The sequence below is a fragment of the Fukomys damarensis genome, unplaced genomic scaffold (assembly GCF_012274545.1).
Source record: "Fukomys damarensis isolate Sample0158 unplaced genomic scaffold, DMR_v1.0_HiC HiC_scaffold_27, whole genome shotgun sequence".
NCBI classification, from domain to species: Eukaryota; Metazoa; Chordata; class Mammalia; order Rodentia; family Bathyergidae; genus Fukomys; species Fukomys damarensis.
Genome location: NW_022900939.1, coordinates 4,773,132 through 4,793,803, shown reverse-complemented (window position 1 = coordinate 4,793,803; position 20,672 = coordinate 4,773,132). Strand labels below are relative to the sequence as shown.

The following is a 20,672-nucleotide window of genomic DNA, read 5'->3' as shown; positions in this document are numbered from 1 at the left end:
CATTACTATTTAGATTAGGGGCTTAGACAGAGTTAGGATGAGAGGAGTAGATAAGTGAAAGAATTGGAGAAGGTTTCAAGTGAAGCCAGAGGATGTAGAATGACCATACAATCTTTACAAAAGTATTATATTCAAAAGGGATAGACAGAGTGCAAGAATAAGGACAAGAATACATTCCCTTAACAGTAATAGGGGTTCACTTTCCCTTGAAAGTATTGACCCATGAGTGAGGTAAAATCACAGAAGAAAAGAACATAAAGACAAAAGAAAAAATGATAAAAGAAGAAGTCTGAGTTAGGACAGGAGCACGAACAGAAAGAGAGATGAGGGATAATATGGTGGAGCAAGAGACTGAGTTGGAGAAAGAGGACAGAAAAAAGAAAGAATTTGCAGAGTGGAATGAGGAAAAGAAAGAAAAAAACGAATTTAAAGGGCCTCTTTCAGACTATATCTCTGCTGTCATAATATACCATGTGCACAGCCATTTGCAGAACCAAGTCCCCTGATCTCAGCTAGCCAATGGCAGATCCCTGAGACTCAGACTGACTTCAAGCTCAAGGCCCAGATTAAGTTCCCTGACCTGCAGGCTTGAACTCCACACAGTTCTATTACAGGTTTCCCCCACCCTTTCTTTAACGATGTTCAAAGTTGGGAATTCAAAAAACTACCCTTTATCACCATCTATGCCTCTGTAGAGTGGGTCCAAGGACTAGCCCAATGAGGAGGTCTGAGAGTGGTGGTGGGGATGGTGGGTGTTTCAGGGGTGCCCATGTGGCTACCTTCCTTGCTGCAGTTGGTGGCAGAGCAGGCAGGGGAGGGCTTGGCTACCTGGTCCCACCAATGGGCCCAAGCAGGCCAGTGGGACAGCAGATCTCAGATCGGCTTTCCAAATCTCACCTTCCTTGCTGGGGCTGGTGGCTTGGCAAAAGCATGATTTAAAAGGAGAAATCAAACCACTTCTCAGGATCTACAGATCTCTCTAGGCACCAGCCACTCTCAGTCAGCACCTTTGAATATACAGACTCAAAACTGACTCAAAGTGTGGCATACCTCTATAGTTCCAGTTTGCTTGGGTAGAATACTCAAACAACTTATAAATTATATGTTTCTCAATGATTTGTTCTTTAGATATTGACATTAGTGATGAGGATTCTGTCTTCATAAATCAGGGGTAAGAATTTAATCTCACAGAAATATTTTGCAACAATACCTTAACTGTAGCATTCAATTACCCCTTCAGAAAATATTTCAATGCTGCTATTATGTTTTAATTTTTTGTTATTCTTCATGAGACAACCACTTATGGGAAGATATATAACAAAGCAGGTATTTTCTCACTATAAATTACAAAATGTATGATAGGAACCATGCTGGCTATAGCTTTCTGCTTATTTTTATTTTATAAAGTTAAAAAATAAAATACACTAAAAGGATAAAATAATTTACATTAATACAGCCTATAGAAGAAGCCAGACAGCAGGCAAACCAGAATGTACAAACCATTTCTGTGATGTCTCAGGATGCCTATTTTTACTCCCAGTTCTGTTAGTGAAGACTGCAATCCTGTCAGATGCACATAACATGAGGGGATTCCTTAGTAACAGGCTAACATACCTGGTTCTGGCAGGATATATTTAGTCACAAAATTAGGATAAAATACTAAATGTACTGTATTATAATAATTATTCCAAATTAAAACTACACACCCACAAAAGTACACAATTTTTCTCATAAAAGGGAAAAGACTGTTGGAAATTAATTTTATGTAAACCAAAAGCAACAAGCCTTGGCTTCTCATTTTATTTGTAATTTAATGTTTTCTACTTGTTTCTAATGAACAAGCATCATGGCAAAGTCATTTATTTAACTATAAAACATTTCCAGAACAAAATTTATGTGTTCTCTTCTTCATAGTTTTGATTAGAAAGAAAGAATTACTCAGGAAATTTCTTTTGTAACTTCCTAGTCAGAAAAATCCTGATTAATCACTCAAATGCAGACATTATTTATGGCAAGTTTATATAATTATGTGCCAATTTGAAAAGTAAATAAATAAAAGCCGCAATTGGAGCATCACATGAGAAGGTGAAGTACTTATGGTCTAAATGTGGGACTTCTAAGGGAAAAGACACAATCTTGTGCTCATTAAATCCTTGAAATTTGTCCGTAGAATCAGGCCAAGGAATCCTCCCTGGAAATTGCTCCCCAAGGATGAACAAATGCAGCAGTGTCCTGAATGCACAGTATATGAGGCTCACTGGGAGGAGAGGCACACACTGCTCTGTCTCCATTCACAGGTCCTCCTCAAACTCTTCTCAGAGGAAAATTAGGGGTGATGTTTCTATTTGATAGCAACTGCACACAATTTCTTGGGCTATACATTTTTTTCAGTAGAACAAAATGAATGAAAAAAAAACATAAAGATAAATTACCCCTAGGAAAACACATCAATTACAACTATTTGCACTCACTATATGTCTCCACATTTTATTTCTGAGAATAGTTTGTGCTTGACAAATTTCTAAACAGACAACATTGGAAGACAGCTTTTTCCAGCAACTGTGGTGCACAGTAAGTATCATTCTGAGAACTGGAGGGCATTGCACTACATAAAATAAAAGGCATTTTATTTTTAGAATGTGCACACAAATCATTTGGATGTCACCATAAGTAATGTTCAGAATTGTGGAAAGGAATATAGACTTCTGAAATCAAACTATGCAAGCAATGTACAGATTCTGAAAATAAATGTCCTGAGGAAAATTGTTTTTGAAAAGGTAAGTTTTTGTTTTTGTTATTTTTTTAACCAGAGCTGAAGGTTCATACTACCTCTGGCTGCCTCAAATAAGGAGTGAAAAAGTTATTTCAGTGGAAAGAAAAGGGTGCATTTAATCCACAGGAGAGACAGGAGCCTCTCCTCCCCACAAATCTCTGTCTCCCTGTGTTAATTTCTCCCAGGGCTTTCATATCCAGCTGACTCCAGTTCCCTGCCATCCTTTTCCAAGTTAAAGCAGACCTGACCTGCTGGTGTGGTGTCTGAATTTTCTTCTCAGGCAGTCATGATATTTCTGAGACTGGGCATTAATTTTCTGTGCCATTATTTGAGTGGAGGACAGGAAGACTATTCCTGCTCTTGGCCAGGGGAAGCTGGAGAATCAAGCTATTTTTAAAAATCCAAAAGTTGTAAAGATTAATTATTTTCTTTATCTTGCTATATCTTCACATTTTTTTGTTGTTGTACCAGGGATTGAAATGGGGACCTTGTGCTTACAATGCAGGCAGCAGCACCACTGAGCTAAATTCCCAGGTTCACAAATTTAATATAATGTGAATCACCAAAGTCCCCAGACAGAAATTACTTTCATTAGTTTAACAAGTCATTGTGAACAAAAGAACAGTGAATAATACACTAAAAATGGTTTTCAGCATGGTCAGTTAAACTTCCTAACTCAGGATTGATAAAACAAGTTCACAGAATTAAAACACAGAAACAGAGAAGTAAAAGTCTGTTCCCTAAATTCAAAGTATCTAAGTAGCATCATTGGTAAGATGTAAATGCTCTTTTAAAAAAAATTTTAATAAGTAATCTCTGTGCCTCATTTTGGAAGAAAAGTATGTGGATAAGAGACCTGATGTTATATAATATTTTCCTGAGAATGATTGTGTTCATAAGAGAAAGAGTTTACAGTAATGTCAGTTTCAGGAAAAAAATAAGATTTAACCCTTTAATATATAAGAAACAGATGTCACTTTATGCCCATATCTATACATGATGATTGCGTTTTTTCACTATTTTTCACAATGGTTTTCATCAATTTCTAAGAACACGATGAATCATTTCTCATAACATTTTGGAGATATCATAATTTTCATAATTTGTTATTTATCAGATGCATATATAGAACAGTGCAGCAAAACACCATGGGTAGAAGGAACTCCACCAGTGTGACTGACTTCATCCTCATGGGGCTGACGGGCTCTGCAGAGACACAGCTGGTCCTCTCCGTGCTCTTCCTCCTGATTTACCTGATCACAGTGCTGGGGAACTCAGGGATGATACTGATCATTCGCCTGGATCCCCAGCTGCACACCCCCATGTACTTTTTTCTCACTCACCTGTCATTTCTTGACATTAGTTATTCAAGTGTTGTCACCCCTAAAACCTTACAGAACTTACTGACTTCCACCAAGAGCATCTCTTTCCTGGGTTGCTTCACACAGATGTTCTTTTTTATATTTTTTGGAGCTGTTGAATGTTTCCTTCTCTCCTGGATGGCCTGTGATCGCTATGTAGCTATCTGTAACCCCCTGCACTATACAGTCATTATGTCTCCCATTCCCTGCTTGCAGCCTCCTATTTTATTGGCTTTGTGGATTCCACTGTGAATGTGGTTTGTATAAGCAGATTGCATTTCTGCAACTCTAATGTCATTCAGCACTTTTTCTGAGACACATCCCCAATTTTAGCCCTGTCCTGCTGTGTCACACATTTGAGGTTGAATTCATTATATTCATTTGTGCTGGATCCATCTTAATGCTGTCCCTCATCTCCATATTTGGATCCTATCTGTCCATCCTCTCCACTATCCTGAAAATTAATTCCGCTGCAGGAAAGAAAAAAGCCTTCTCCACCTGTGCCTCCCACCTCCTGGGCGTCACCATCTTCTACAGCACTATGATCTTTACTTACCTAAAGCCGAAGACGTCCTACTCCTTGGGCAGGGATCAGGTGGCTTCTGTGTTTTACACAATTGTGAACCCCATGCTGAACCCCCTCATTTATAGTCTCAGAAACAAAGAAGTGAAAATAGCTGCTCTTAGATTCCTGCAGAAGGGTTCAGGTTCTAGACAATTAAAGTAACAATGATGATAAGCATTTACACTCTTTCATTTGTCTCCTTTTCATTCGAAAAATATTAAATCTTGCTTTTTCCCCTTTCCTCCTGCTCTTTATTTAATAAATGTGATCTTGGATATTTTGAAACACAGGTACTTAAAAGTTCATATTATAATTTGGAGGCATCACTTAAGTGTGAAATCTAAAATGCAAAAATCTGTGTTCATCACGGTAACTTCTGAGCAAAAAGAAAATTTTTGTAATTTTAAATACTATGTTGCTGTAATATTAGTGCATATCCCAACTTTAGGGACTTATAGAAGGACAAAGCACTTCATTTTTCCTATGTCATTCTGTTTATAATAGTTACCAGAAGCAAAGTGTATGGTGATTGCTTTCAAGTCTTGAAAAAAGGGCAGTCATTATGAAGTAGGCAAGAATAAGCTGTCAGGGAAAGATAAAGTCTAGAAAGCCTGGCCGTGGTGCATGGGTTGAGTTCCTCAGGCTTCAGCCGTGCATTGTGCTGTCAGCATCTGAAGTGACAGGAGTAGGACATTGTCTCATCAGAATGATCATTAAGGGAGTTGTCTTGTTGGTGTGGGCCTCCCAGGAGTTGTAGAGGTGGGCCTTCTTGATTTGAGAGTGATGATCCCATGGCTTAATCTCTGAAATTGTAACAGCTGTGGGCGTGGTTCTGATTATCTGGACAGGCAGTCAGGAGCTAGTTTCTTCTCAGAGATCTTTGGGCATCCACCAGAGAGCAACCCTGGCTGTGACCTCTCAGTTGTCACCTAAATTTCCAAAAGTTCCACACAGTCAAAGATCTCCCTTCAAAAGAAATCCATTTCTTATCTGGTCAACATTTCATCCAACATTGGCTTTAATGGGAGTGGGGATTTATCAGAGGACAACTGGAGAAACCCATCTTCTACTTTCAGAGTGGCAATTACTAGCTGGTGAAGTATCCACTGTTTGGCATTATATAGGGGACAGATAAAAGGCTGAACTATCTTTATCTGAAATTATTTTATAAGATAATCATTTTACAACATTTTAAGCAACTAAATCCAAATTAAATATATACAAAAGAAGAATAAAAGTGACTTTAATAAAGGTTAATGCATCATAAAAGAAACAAGAAATTTCCAAATATTAAAAAACATACAGCTTAAAATTAAGACACTTTTGAAACAAAAACAAGGGCCAGAAATTATGGAACAAAAATCAGGATCTTTGAAGCAAATGTCCAGAGTCTATGAAAAAGAAGTTAAAATTTATGAAGGAAAAGACCATTAGAACCTATGAAAGAAAACTTCACTCCATCCAGTAATCTTGCTGTGGCCTCCAAAATGATTTAAGGAGAAGAGATGTAACATACTGGATATCTGAAATGCAAGGTCGTGTTTTCTTAAATCAAAGAATGAATTCTAGGAGCAATAGAGATTAAGAGTACGAAAGTTTATTAAGAAACAGAAAGCTTCTGTCTAAGAGAGCCAAAAGGTGGATGAGAAAGAATGTTGACCTCCCACTCCACTATTCAAATATGTTTTATACAGCAAAGCCATATGGTGAGGTGAGTAAAACATGGAACAATACTATAAGACCCAGTGAAAATTTACAAGGTGGGCATGAGGCGGGAAAAACTCATGGCCCAACAATATGATTACAAGTACATTTATCCAGGTAATATTGATTAAATGGGGATCAAATAGGAAGACAAGTCATATACAAGGAATCTCTCATTTAGAATATCAATCACTGCTATCTTTCTTTAGGGGAAGAAGAACCTCTTTTTCTTTTTTATAATGCAAAACAGTAAATTGCTTTAATTGTTCTCTATGTTGGCTCCTCAATGTGTTGGCTCCTTTAGGGCTAGCTCCTTGAAGGCAATCCTGGCTAACTGCCTACAAGATAATGTAATTAACTTATCTATCTACAATATTACCCTCTTTGAAGAAGTACCCCTAACCATCATCAGGGTGCTAGGCGTGAAAACCATTCTGGCTATTTCTGGCTGAAGAGGTTAGAACTTGTGATTAGCAGTCAGAGATACTCTACAGAGGGTTGATCCAAAGATCCTCGCTAGGCACCAGGTATTGTCACCTTGGGTAGCTTTAAGCCAGAAATAACTAGTAACAGCCTTCCATGAATAGGATAAGGAGAAGGCCCAAGGGACTTTAGAATCCAACATAGAAGCCATGTTGTAATTTAGCAGTTATGAAATTTTTACAAGGTCAATCTGGTGGATCCCGCAAAACGAAGTCTAGTATATCTGTCTTTGGTTCCATTTGTATGACCAGTTGGTGTTTGGCAGGCTCTAGGCAAGAATAAACCAAATTTAAAGAAATGAGACCACATATAATCTAAGCATGAGCACTAAAATGGAAGGGTAGGCTGGGGAAAGAGTCACACAGAAATAATGATTGCAACCTGTTAGCTTTTAGAGTCTCTTATAGATAGAGATTATCTATAAGTCTGATATTTCATCACATCTCTTCAGTCTTAGCTGTAAGATACAGACAATTTGAAGGACAAATTTAGCTAAGAAATTTAAAACCCTAGTTGAGCTTTTACAGATTTTACCATAGTTCTTCCTAATGATCCATAACTATGGTCAGCTGCATGTTTAGTTGGAAACTACCAGAAGGGTTCAGCAACTGGAATCCCTTTCTTTATCTAGCTTTATTTCTATGACATTACTTTGTACTTCTTTTAGTTACTCTTTTTTGCTGGGTGTTTAAGCCCAAGTTAAAAGTATACCTGTGTCAATCAGTATGAACCTCTTACTAAGGTCAGCTAAGTCCCCTCAGGTGTTATCTTGGGACCATGCATGGAGCCTCTCAGCTCCTGTCAGTATCAGCTATCACGATGGGCCACAGCCTTGCTTAACCACAGCGCTTCCAGGGGAAGCATGGCGGACTTTTCCCTCTTTGTGCTGCTCCTTAGTGCATGGTACATTTTTCCTCTAATGCACATTAATCTCCCCGTTCAGGAGGTTTAGTGACTGACCTAAGACATAGGATCCTATCGGAAAGGTTCCTTTGTGTCCTGGATCGTTGATGACTTTGAGAGGACAGGCCCCAAATATTGGTTGTCTCTGAACTTTAGTTGTTCAACACCCAGAAGAGTAAGTTACTATTATAATTTTTTTGGACATTAAGAATTTTTGAAATATAAATTATAGTTAGAGCACTTTTACTTCTATTTACCCTGGTAGTTTCAGTATTTGAATCCTTGTACAATGGCAACAGACAATACCTAACTCTATAAACAAAAACTTAAGGTTAAGAGCCACATATAATATTTTAGCAAGACAATCATGATGACATTATCTTTGTAATGCATTCAAATGTCCATCTTAGTATAACAGGTCTCCTTTTAAAAGTCTTTTAGTGAAACACTTCTGTGATTATAAGACATTAAATATCACATTGAAATCTTGTATTTATTATCATTTTATAGGGTGTTATCTAAAGAGAACACACATATCAGCCGATAAATGTACCTTCGATGTTTATAATATCTAACCTTTAAATTTAGTGTGTGAAATTGTTTGGACTGATTGGCACTTGAGCATCCCTAAATGTGATGACACATAACATATCTATCACATAAATTCTTAAGAAAAACTATTATTTGATTATCTCACAGTAGTTTGATATGTACATCTTACCACACATAGCTGGAACACAAGAGAAAGGTGGATTCCTGAGTTTAAAAATGCTCATTACTATAAACGGTATCTTGGAAAACCAGTACATCCAAAAGGCATGAATGACATTTAGTACACTATGAAATAGCAATGAGTATCTGTTAATGAAAGTCTTTGTTCCTTCCTTTTGTTTTGTACCTAGAGAATTTAAATAAAACCTTATTAATTTCTCACAGAAAAGTTAGCTATTTGAACATGACCAATGTACACATAGTACAATAAAATATGTTTAGTAGTACCATAGGGTATGGATATTACTGGGGTCTGCTTTCAGCACAGTCTGGAAACAAAGGAAGTCCTTTCCAGTAGTTTTCCTAAGCCCAAGTATCTTTATTTAATTATCTTAAATTCTTAGATGACCTACATGATAGAGTTCTCTGCTCAACAAAATGGCCCCAACAGTCCTGCATCCTAAGATGGCTCCCATTCCTAAAATGGCTCCCACTTTTGGAATTGAGCCACTTTGGAAAATTGAAACCTACCACCCCTGGAGAAGCATAACCTAACTTGTCCTCCACCCTGCTACCTACTTGATCCTCCTCTTCCAAACACCCAGCATCCCGTTGCCTGCCCAACAACCAGACCAATTCTCAACTCTTGTGCTACTCTTCCCACTGAACCCACATTATATAAACCTTACCTCAGTTAGGCTCACCCTTTCTCACCATTGTTCAAGTCAACCCAGTGGCTCTTTCTCCAATAAAGCCTTGACTCAGGTGCTCCTGTTTCAGCTCCTTTTCTTTCACTATGAGAGGCAGTTCATAACAATTAACACATTATTTCTTACCAATGCAAGTTTCCCAAGTTATTACATATAGACAATAATATGTAATATATTTGCAAACCTGTTCATATTATTTGGATCATCTGGCAACCTGGAGAAAGCATGTCTTTAGTTACATTTATCTATAAGGCACCACGAGATACAGGCAAACATCTTAAAAATCCAAAATGCCAAAAGAAAAAGTTGTTGAGCTCAAACAACACATATGTACATATTTTAACACATTGAACAGACAGACACTTACATGAGACAACTTGTTTATAAACTAAAGTGCACTCAGATGTATTTAGCCAAATGGAATTATATTAACCCTATTATTATTTTTATGCTTGTAAGCATAAATAAATAAGACTAGCCAGAGCTTTGTAGGTCATTCATTAACAGGATAAGGATCAAAAGGAAAAAAAAAAGTTTCATCTATATAGGTATGTGTGTGTGTGTGTGTGTGTGTGTGTGTGTGTGTGTGTGTGTTTAGATGGGCCCTAAGCTGACATTTTACCTGTCCTTCATTTTTCTTCTATTTTTGAGACTGTACTCTATTAGATCATGCTAACCACGTGTAAACCCTACATGTCCCAATGAATTCAGTGACTTACCAAATCCAGCAGAAATCATTTGTACAAAGTATTTTGTATACATTAGTTTTCTGTCTTCTTTCTGTCATTTAGTTAGTGAAGATTTTCAATAATAAAGCGAAAATATGAGAAAATTCCTACATTTCTTCACACAAAGTTAACTGAAAAGCAAGAGTTCTGTTGCTAGGCAACTTATGATTTAATTTGGACATCACTCTATTAATATAAGTGTCATTGAGCCAATTATTTAAAGTTTTTATATATGATCTTTCATATGGGATAAAGCAAAATTGTAGTACAATTTCATGGACATAAAACCACAGAAAGCACAGGCATTAGTAAAATTGTTCAACAGCCAATACGCTGCATAGATATGTACACTGTTACTATTGCAAGGGAGGAAATTTTCCTCATTATCTTAGGGTTTCTGGGTAGTTATGATAATGTTAAGACAAAGACAATTTAAGGTGGTGAGGATGCAAGTTTATTCTCTAAAATTTTACATGACAATAGGCTAGAAAATATGAAGGCTGAGGTAAAAACCACTCATACTTCATTTCAGACCATTTTAATTGGTACTTATCAATAATGGCCTTTTTAATCATTTTAGCTCTCCTGCCCTCTCTTTTCTTAACTTTCCCTGGCCTCCTTTCCCATATACCCCCCAAATTGATTTCTTATTACTGCATATTTCTCTCTCTCTCTCTCTCTCTCTCTCTCTCTCTCTCTGCCTGAGACGGGGCATCACTACATACTTTACGCCGTGGACTCACTATGTAGGCCAGTGGAGATGATCCACCTATCCCTGAATTCTGAGTCCTTAGATTATAGACTGATGTCACTATGCCTACCTCTAGGTTTCCATCCTTTTTATTTATTTATATTTATTATTTTGATGGCAGATCATTTGAGAACACGTCTTGCTATGATGTCCATCCTGACCTCAAACCTCAGTGATCCACCTGTCTCGCTTTCACATGTGCCGTGATTTTAGAAATGCACCACTATGCCTTGCTTTTCTTTGATTTTTACATTATGTACACGTTGTTTCTCATTTAAGACAAATCATGCATCAAATGCATTTATTCCAAAATTTATAGGTACGTGAATGTGAATAGGCCATGCGCTTAAGTGAAATAAATAGGACATGCATATATAAATACTGAGTCGTTTCTCTGGTGTGAGAAACTGCAAGTGTAAATCAGAATCAAAATGTATAACAGATAATGTGAAATAGAAAATAAAGGTTAAAGAGAAATGCAAACTGCGATAGGGGAAAGAAAAGAAGGGAAAAGGAAAAATATGAGAAAAGAAAAAAAATGAAATCAAAGTCTCTGTAAATATGGAGGGGTAAAGGAATAAAGGGAAGGAAGAGAAATGAGAAATCCTCAATGGAGTGAGACAGAGCAGGAGCCCAGCTAGTGGGGGTCACATCCAGCCCAGTGAAGGGAAAAGCAGAACACAAAAAGCCAGGATATAGCAAACTAGGTGCTCTGATCACTGCTGCAGGCCAGAGCTCAGGCTCAGGAGGATTTGTGGGAGGTGGGAATCTGAGGCTGGGAATCAGGCTGCAGAGAGGTGTGGAAGGCAGGGTGTGCACAGCTCCTCATCCCAGTGAAGACCTTTGGACTCTGGTTCTCTTCTCTCCTGCGAGGTTTTAGGAAAAATCCGGGCAGCACACAGACACTGACATCCAAGCTTCCTGGAGCCAGGCCTGGAATCGAGGCACTGGGGCCATGGTCGGGACCTGCACACAGATTATGCACACACCGTGTTTTCCCCTCACCCTTGCTCCCAAGAGCACAGGGAATGATTAGAAACTGTGGTTCAGGATCCCCAAGGGCAGACCTGGCAGAGGACAGAAGTCACCATGGAGGGCAGAGCTCAGCTCCAGGCTGCAGGAAATGGCCTCTCCCACCTGGACAGAGGCTGAGCAGGAGACACAGGGAAAGACAACGTGACTTCCGTGTTGCTCCTCCTATGAGGCCCTGTCCCACCGTGGAATTTACAGGGAACACTGGTCTCCAGTCCAGATGCCCCCTAAGGAGGCAGAGTCACTGTGCGTGTGATTTTGTAAGCATTATGCTTTTGTGTGTGCACTGAGAAGGTCTCGCTTTGCTCTGATAAATTCTCCTCTGCTGGGGTTGTTTCAGGCTTTCTGACATCCTGTCACGCATATATCTGCTAATGTTTAACTGGTTGCACTCTCCGCTTTCCTGCATACAGCCCTGCGTTCCGTTCTTTATTCCTTCCCTTACCACACCTCTTGAACATCCTCTCCCTCACTCTTTTCTTCTTATAAGTAAATATTCTCATTAAAGCCTACCCTCAACCTATTTCACTTATCTTCTCTCCTTTTTTTCTGATCATGAATTAGCAAACATTTTGGAGAATTTCTCAAACAAATTCTAAATTATATGTTGGCGAATGATTTGTTCTTAAGATATTGACATTACTGATAATTATTCTGTCTTCATGAAGCAGTGGTAAGTTTTCAACTTCACTGAAAATCTTTTCAACAAGACCCTATTCCTAACCCTAACCCTCAACCTTTCAGAAAACATTTCAGCTCTATGTTTATGTTTAGTTTTCTTATTATTCTTCTCAAGACACTGTAACAAAGCAGGTATTTTCCCTCTAATCACTACCAGTTTCATCATAGTATATGGGCTGTTTTTGTCTTTCTCTTTGAACACTAAAATGATAAAATGTATTACATTAAAATAGCCTGTAGAAGAAGCCATCGAGAGAGACAAATCAGATTGTAGGTTCTGCCCCATTCCTGTGGGGCCTGAGGATGCCTAATAATTGTCCCAGTTCTGCCAGTGAGCTGGAGTCCTTGACTGGAGTCCTGTCCAATACAGGAGACATTAGGAAGCTCATTAGTAACAGGATAACATGAGCAGTTGAGTCAAAATATTAGGATAAAATAGTAATTCTCTAGAGTATAATAATTATGCAAACAAAAAACCACATAAAATTATTTTTTTTCCTCACAAAGAAAAAAAAAACTGGAGGAAATTGCTATTACTTAAATAAACTATAACAAGTCTTAAACTCCTTTATTTTTTTCTTAAAATTTTGATGATTTCTAATTTCTTTGTAATGAATATGCATTTTATCAGTGGCCAAATCAGTGATTTAAGAATAAAACATTTCCAGGAAAAAAATTTTATGGTTCCGTCTTTCATGATGTCCCTAGCAAAATCCTAGTCAACAAAATCCTGATTAATCATTCAACTCTAAACCTGAAGCCTGGTAAGTTTATATAACTATGTGTCAATTTAAAAGGTAAATGACAGAAGTTCAGCAGAATTTTGGAGCATCCCATGAGAAGATGCAGTGCGTATTTTCTAAATGTGGGACTTCCAAGGGAAAAGACAACATCTCTTCATTAAATCCTTGAACTTTTCTCCTGGGAATTGAGCCAAGGAATCTTCCCTGGAAATTGCTCCCCGAGGATGAGCAAAGGCTGCAGTGTCCTGAATGCACCGTATATGAGGCTGACTGGGAGGAGAGGCACACACTGCTCTGTCTCCATTCACAGCTCCTCCTCAGACTCTTCTCAGAGGAAACTTTGGGGTTTTGTTTCCATTTGATCAAGACTTGAACAAAATTTCTAGGGTGATATAGTTTTCCTTACAATAAAAAAAGAATGCAAAAAATATAAAGATAAATTACCCCAAGAAAAACAAGCAGATTACAGAAATTTCCAACTCACTATATGCCTTCATATTTTATTTCTGAGATATTTTGTGCTTGACAAATTTCTAAACAGACAACATTGGAAAATTGTTTTTTCAGCAACTGTGAGCACAGTAAGTATCATTCTGAGAAAAAGAAGGGGATTATACTACATAAAATAAAGAGGATTTTATAAAAAAAACAATGTACACATATATAATTTGGGCATCACGATAAGTAACATTAAGTTTGCAGGCAAAGAAATATAGGGTTCATGAGATCAAAGTATACAAACAATGTACATATTCTGAAAATTTAATTTTTTTGAAGAAAATTTATTTTTAATGGGCAAGTTGAAAAATACATTGTTACCAGAGCTAAAGGTCCATACAATCTCTGCCTGCCTCAAAGAGGATGGGGACAGTTACGTAGGTTTACTCCACAGGAGAGACGGGAGCCTCTGCTTCCCACAAATATCTGTCTCCCTTGCTAATTTCTTCAAGGACCTTTATGTCTAGGTGACTTCAAGCTCCCTGCCTCGCTTTCCTGAGTTAAAGCAGACCTTGACCTCCTCGGGTCATATCTGAATTTTCTTTTCAGACAGTGGTGATATTTTCCAGGCCAGGATTAAATCACCATGCAGGAATTTGAGTGGTGAACCAGAAGAGTATTACTACTCCTGGCCAGTAGATGCCGTAGAAGCCTCTTATTAATAATCCAAAAGTTATAAAGATTCATTTTTTGTGTGTTAGTATATCTTCAGGAATTTGACATTCATATGAATCACCTAATTACCCATGCAGAAATTACATGAATTAATATAGTAAGACATTTCTAACAAAAGGACAATAGGTAATACAATAAAAATGCTTTTTAGAATGGTCATTCATATACCCTCATTAAGGGCTGGGAAAACCCTGATCAGGCTCAGAGCATGGTAAGTCTTTCTGTGAAGTCAAAATATCTAGGTTGAATCAATGGCAGTATATAACTACTCTCCTTTACAAAAGTAATTTTTCTACTCTTATTTGGTAGTAATGTGTGCGGATAAGAGTCCTTATGGTACAATCTTTTCCTGAGAATTGAATGTGTTAATTAAGGAATGAGTGAGAAGTATTATCTATCAGTTTCATGCTAAAAAAACAATATAACCCTTTACTGTATCAGAACTAAATGGTATTTGATAACCACATCTACACATGGCATTTTTTTTTCACTCTTCTTTGCAATGGTTTTCATCAATTTCTAGGAACAATATGAAAACTACTGAGCCATACACCTAAACAATAATAGTTTTGAACATAGGGTTCTTTTTAAGATTTTTTTTTATTCTACAAGGTGCACAAAACATCATGGGTAGAAGGAACTCCACCAGTGTGCCTGGCTTCATCCTCATGGGGCTGACGGACTCTGCAGAGACACAGCTGGTCCTCTCCGTGCTCTTCCTCCTGATTTACATGATCACGATGCTGGGGAACTCGGGGATGATACTGATCATTCGCCTGGATCCCCAGCTGCACACCCCCATGTACTTTTTTCTCACTCACCTGTCATTTATAGACCTCAGCTACTCAAGTGTCATCACCCCTAAAACCTTACAGAACTTACTGACTTCCACCAAGAGCATCTCCTTCCTGAGCTGCTTCACCCAAATGTACTTTTTTATAGTCTTTGTTGCTGCTGAATGTTTCCTTCTTTCCTGGATGGCCTATGATCGCTATGTAGCTATCTGCCACCCCCTGCACTATCCAGTCATTATGTCTACAAGACTGTGCTGGTCCCTGCTCACTGGCTCCTATGTTATTGGCTTTGTGGATTCCACTGTGATAGCAGACTGCAGACTGCCCTTCTGCAACTCTAATGTCATCCAGCACTTCTTCTGTGACTCATCCCCTATTTTAGCCCTGTCCTGCAGTGACACTTCTGAGGTTGAACTTATTATATTCATTTGTGCTGGATCCAATTTAGTGTTTTCCCTCATCACCATATCTGGATCCTATCTGTCTATCCTCTCCACCATCCTGAAAATTAATTCCACCGCAGGAAAGAGAAAAGCCTTCTCCACCTGTGCCTCCCACCTCCTGGGAGTCACCATCTTCTACAGCACTATGATCTTTACTTATCTAAGACCAAACAGTTCCTACTCCTTGGGCAGGGATCAGGTGGCTTCTGTGTTTTACACGATTGTGATCCCCATGCTGAACCCTCTCATCTACAGTCTCAGGAACAAAGAGGTGAAAAAGGCCGCTACTAGAATCATGCAGAAGAGAGGGGGTGCTAGACAATTAAAATAACAGCCTGGGCATTTACAGTTTTCTATTTTTCTCTTTTTCTTCTAAGAAATTATTTGTTTTATCCCTTAAAATAATTCAGTCTTGTTTTTTCACCATTCAGTGGCTCTATTGCATATCAAACATCATGTTGGATATTTGAAGAAACAGGTACTTAAAAATGCATATTTTAATTTGAAACCATCAATTTCTTGTTAAATCTAATATGTAAAAGTATTTCTCTTTTAAAGAAAATTTTGTGCAAAAAGAAAAAATAATTTGTACTTTAAAAAACTATATCTATATAGTATTTCTGTGTGCTGCAATTTTACAGGCATTTTTGCTGCTTTCTTTATTCACTGTAAAATTTAATATTGAACAATCTGTAATAACTGAAACCTGTAAAATTGCCATGTACTCAGGGTGTGAGAAAAATTACAACTCTCATTGTATAGCGCTTTTAACTTGAAATGTTGTGAATTTGCCAATTTGAAAATCAGTGAGCAATTACAGCCCTTAGGTTTGTTCCTGGGAGCCACATGGAGAACAAACCTTTCTGTGACAGGACAAGGATCTTCAGCCCCTGGCTTCTTTGCCTTTCTCCTGATGTCTACAAGTTTTTAATATTCTTTCAAAATAAATTTATGATTTCATTTGCTTTGTGTGTTATACTTTTTAAGTAGATACAAAGAAATACTGTATCACTTAGAATTATTAACTCAGAGGCAAAACAATTTTTTGAACTGAAAATCTAAAAGCCAGAGGGGTTGAATTAGTGCACTTTGAGCCCTGAAGGAAATAATTACAAACTTACAGAACTATTCCTAGTTCAGCTGAAGGAAAAATATACACCTTCAAGGATAAAAAAAAATACTTACTGAACAAAATGATTTAAAAAATTCTTCTGAAAGTTTTCACAATCATGACACCAAGGGGGAAAATGAATATAATTTTTGGAATATGATAAAAAAGAGAAAGTAATATGAGATGTGAAACAAACACTAGAAAAAGAACAAAATGAAATAAATTAATAGAAAACATTTCACAGTATTTCATGAAATTGTCTTAACTCTTCAGTAAGTGACATAAAATAACAGATAGGATCAAAAAACAGCATGCTGATATATGTTGCCTAATATATGAAAGAAATACATTGGCCCCCAAAAAATACTGATTGAAAGGAAACGGATACTTCAGTCAGCTTGAAGGTTAAAACAAGTCTGAGAAGCTATGCTTAGATTCACCCCAGTAGACTTAAAGGAGAAGTTATTCATTAGAGACAATGAAGCCTACTTTCTAATGCCAATGGGTGTAATTTACCAATAGACAGCAAAAATAAATATGTGTGTACCCAATGTTGATGTACTCAGTTTCCAAAAACACTTCACAATATCAAAGGTCACATAGAGGCTGCTATCAAGAAATCAACAAATAATAAACAATGGTGGGGTTGTGGGAAGAAAGGAGCCCTTCCCCATTATTGGTGGAAAATATCTAGGAATCAGTCTAACGAAGGAAGCAAAGGGCCTCTACACTGAGAACTACAACACTCTGAAAAAATAAATCGAAGAAGATATAAGAAACTGGAAAGACATCCCTCGTTTCTGGGTAGGAAGAACCAATGTATTGAAAAAAGGCCATCCTTCCAAAACTGCTGTACAGATTCAATGCAATCCCAGTTGAAATCCCAGCAGTATATTTCACTGAACTAAAGAAAACAGCACAAAAATCCATTTGGTACCAGAAGAAACCTAGACTAGCAAACACCACTCCAGGCACCAGAGACATGGCAGGGAGACTCACAATCCCCAACTTGAAACTATACTACAAAGCCACTGTCTCAAAATGCTCACCCATGTTTACAGAGGCAGTTTGTAGTAGCTAAAATTTGGAAACAGCCCAATTGCCCAATAACTGGTGACTGGATAAAGATGATTTTTTAAAATAAAATGTAGTACTACTCAGCCATAAACAATGAGAAATGAGAGATATTTATACCTAAGTTGATGTACATTGACGCCTTACCCTTAAGTTAAATTTGTAAGTCACACTCGTGTAAATACTGAATAGTTTCTCTGGTCTGAAAAACTAAAAGAATAAATAAGGATCAAAATGTATAATTGATATTGTGTAATAGGAAGAAAATGTGTAAACGAGTATAAAGGAAGTGGGAGGGGAAAGGGGAAAAGAAAAATACGTAAAAAGGAAAAAAAAAAGGAAACAATATCATTGTAAACTGGGAAGGGTGGAAGGGTAAAGGGAGGCCTGGAAATGGGGAAAAATAAGAAGCAAGATAAGTCGTGTGAAGGTACAAGATCCCAGGTCCTGGGATTTAGCTCAGTCGTTCCGGCCCCTGCTTTGGAAGCACAGGGACCCAAGTTCGATCCCTGGTGCTAAAAAAAGCAAAAAACAAAAACAAACAAACAAAAAAGGTACAAGATCCCAGTGATGAATGTAACTGTGTTGTATACCTAAAATGTACCAATAAACTTAATAAAGATAAAAATGAAAGAGAGTCAAGTATCTTATATCTGAAAGAAATTCAGGCCCCCCACATTAAAAAACCCAATTCAAAATGGAATCTGAAATGAACACACATTTCCCAAACAAAGAAGTAAAAACAGCAAATAAAAATGTGAGGGGATGTTCCACATCACTGATTATTTGAGAGATGCAGATGAAAAACAACACTGGGATTCCACCTCACCCCAGAAGGAACGGCTGCTATCAAAAAATCAACCAATAACATATGTTTTTCTGGTCGTGGGGAGAAAGTAACCTTCTTCATCATCGGTGGATGTGCAGACTGTAACAATCTATGTGGAGATGCCTCAAAGAACTAGGATTTGAAGTCCCATTTGACCCAGCCATCCCTCTTCTGGGTATCTTTCCATAAGAATGAAGGTAGATGTAGGGTTAAGTTATAGGAAAGTGATATATATTTTTTTCTCATTGAGTTTATTGGAACTTTGTAAGGATACAATACAGTGATATAGGAAGAAAAGAGTTAAAGGTGTTGGAGAAGTGGAAAGGGTAGGGAAAAGGAAAGTGATATATCTTAATGTAGATGATACTTTGGAAAATGATAATTATTAAAGAAAAGAGAGACCTTGTATCCATTGTTAAAGGTTTTGTGCGCATTTTCTAGATCATTGATTATGAATACATGCCGATATATTTAATGTAATTTCTGCAATTTCTTGTATATTTTCTATTTTTATTTTAAATATTAAAATGTAATAATCTCGGTGCATTTAAGACCTGTCAGATCAACATGTACTCAGTGTATGAGTAAAATTTCCACTCTCGTTGTGCAGGGCTGGAAACTGAGATGGTGCAAATGCACTCGGTGAGCAGCAGCAGATAATCAGCTGGGCTCCTGTGAGCCGTGTGCAGGAGACAGACCCTCCCGTGAGAGGGCAGGGCGCTCAACGCCTGCTTCTTTGCCTCTTTTCACGTCTTCAGGTTTGTGGTGTTCTTCAAAGATAAATTAAATTATTGTTTGCCTCACTTGTACTTTTTAAGTAAAACTGTGGCAAAGGGAGGAATTGACAATGAATTTAGAAGATGCGGCAGTCCATACGCTTGGACCAAGAAGAGGGATAAAAGTTTCCTTCATTTAAAAAGCATTTTATCTCTGGACACCTAATGTCAGGTTACGATTTCTGTTTGACATTTTTAGGTTAATTTACAGTACGTTGTTCCATTTTCCAAGTAAGCTATTTCATTTAAACTTGTATAAAAATTCTTATATTGATTATCTTACTCCAAACATGTAATTATAAAACATCTACTTTGTGAAATTGAAGTTATATCATGTGTACTTCATCATTTTAGGTGTCTAAAGTGCAATATCTCTATTGTAAGAATTAAGTTTCTTCGATCCCCAGTACTGGAAAAAAATCAAGTTTAATCAGTGTTTTAATAATTTAACTCTTAATTAATTTATTCTAATATTTAAATATGCAATACATTATTCACATTTTATGTCAATGAAAAAATTATGCTTTTTCTATCAATATTACCTCAAATCATTAATTGTTTTCCTTATATATCTATATTTTCCCTTTATTTGTAGTTATTCGTGACAGTCTTTATTATCATGGTTTAGAATTTAATAAATGTATTTTCAATATATTGTATGAGCTAAAAATCACGTGAATATCTTAGTAATTTCTTATAATTATTGGCTGTCAGCCCTCCTCAGGTGTTTTTGTTATAGTTTTAGTTTTTATTCATTTATATGCATTTTTAATTAAGAAAATACATTTTATTACATATTGTGTCAATTTTGTGGATAGATAGTGTGACTTTGTAGACAACATTTAAGTAGAAGAAATTCTTTAACTTTTAATTGAATTAGAGCTAAATCACTTTATTACATAGGGAGGAAATTTTTTCCAAGGGAAAAGACAAAATGCTGTGCTCATTAAATCCTAACTTTTCTCTTGGAATCAGGCCAAGGAATCTTCCCTGGAAATTGCTCCCCGAGGATGAGCAAAGGCTGCAGTGTCCTGAATGCACCGTATATGAGGCTGACTGGGAGGAGAGGCACACACTGCTCTGTCTCCGTTCACAGCTCCTCCTCAGACTCTTCTCAGAGGAAACTTCGGGGTGACCTTTCCATTTGATCAAGACTTGGACAAAATTTCTAGGGAGATACAGTTTTCTTCAGAAGAAAAAAATGAATGCAGAAAAATATAAAGATAAATTACCCCCAGGAAAACAAAACAATTACAACTATCTTCCACTAACGACAATGTTTCCTATTTTATTTCTGAGAATATTTTTTGCTTGACAAATTTCTAAA

General features: G+C 37.2%; 1 protein-coding gene across 1 annotated transcript; it reads left to right on the top strand.

The window, feature by feature from the left end:
* Positions 1-14,944: 14,944 nt before the first annotated feature.
* LOC104851203 (olfactory receptor 8H1) lies at positions 14,945-15,886 on the top strand. Its single transcript, XM_010608378.1, has one exon. It carries the CDS (start codon positions 14,945-14,947, stop codon positions 15,884-15,886), a length of 942 nt encoding a protein of 313 aa, XP_010606680.1.
* The last annotated feature ends 4,786 nt before the right edge of the window (positions 15,887-20,672 follow it).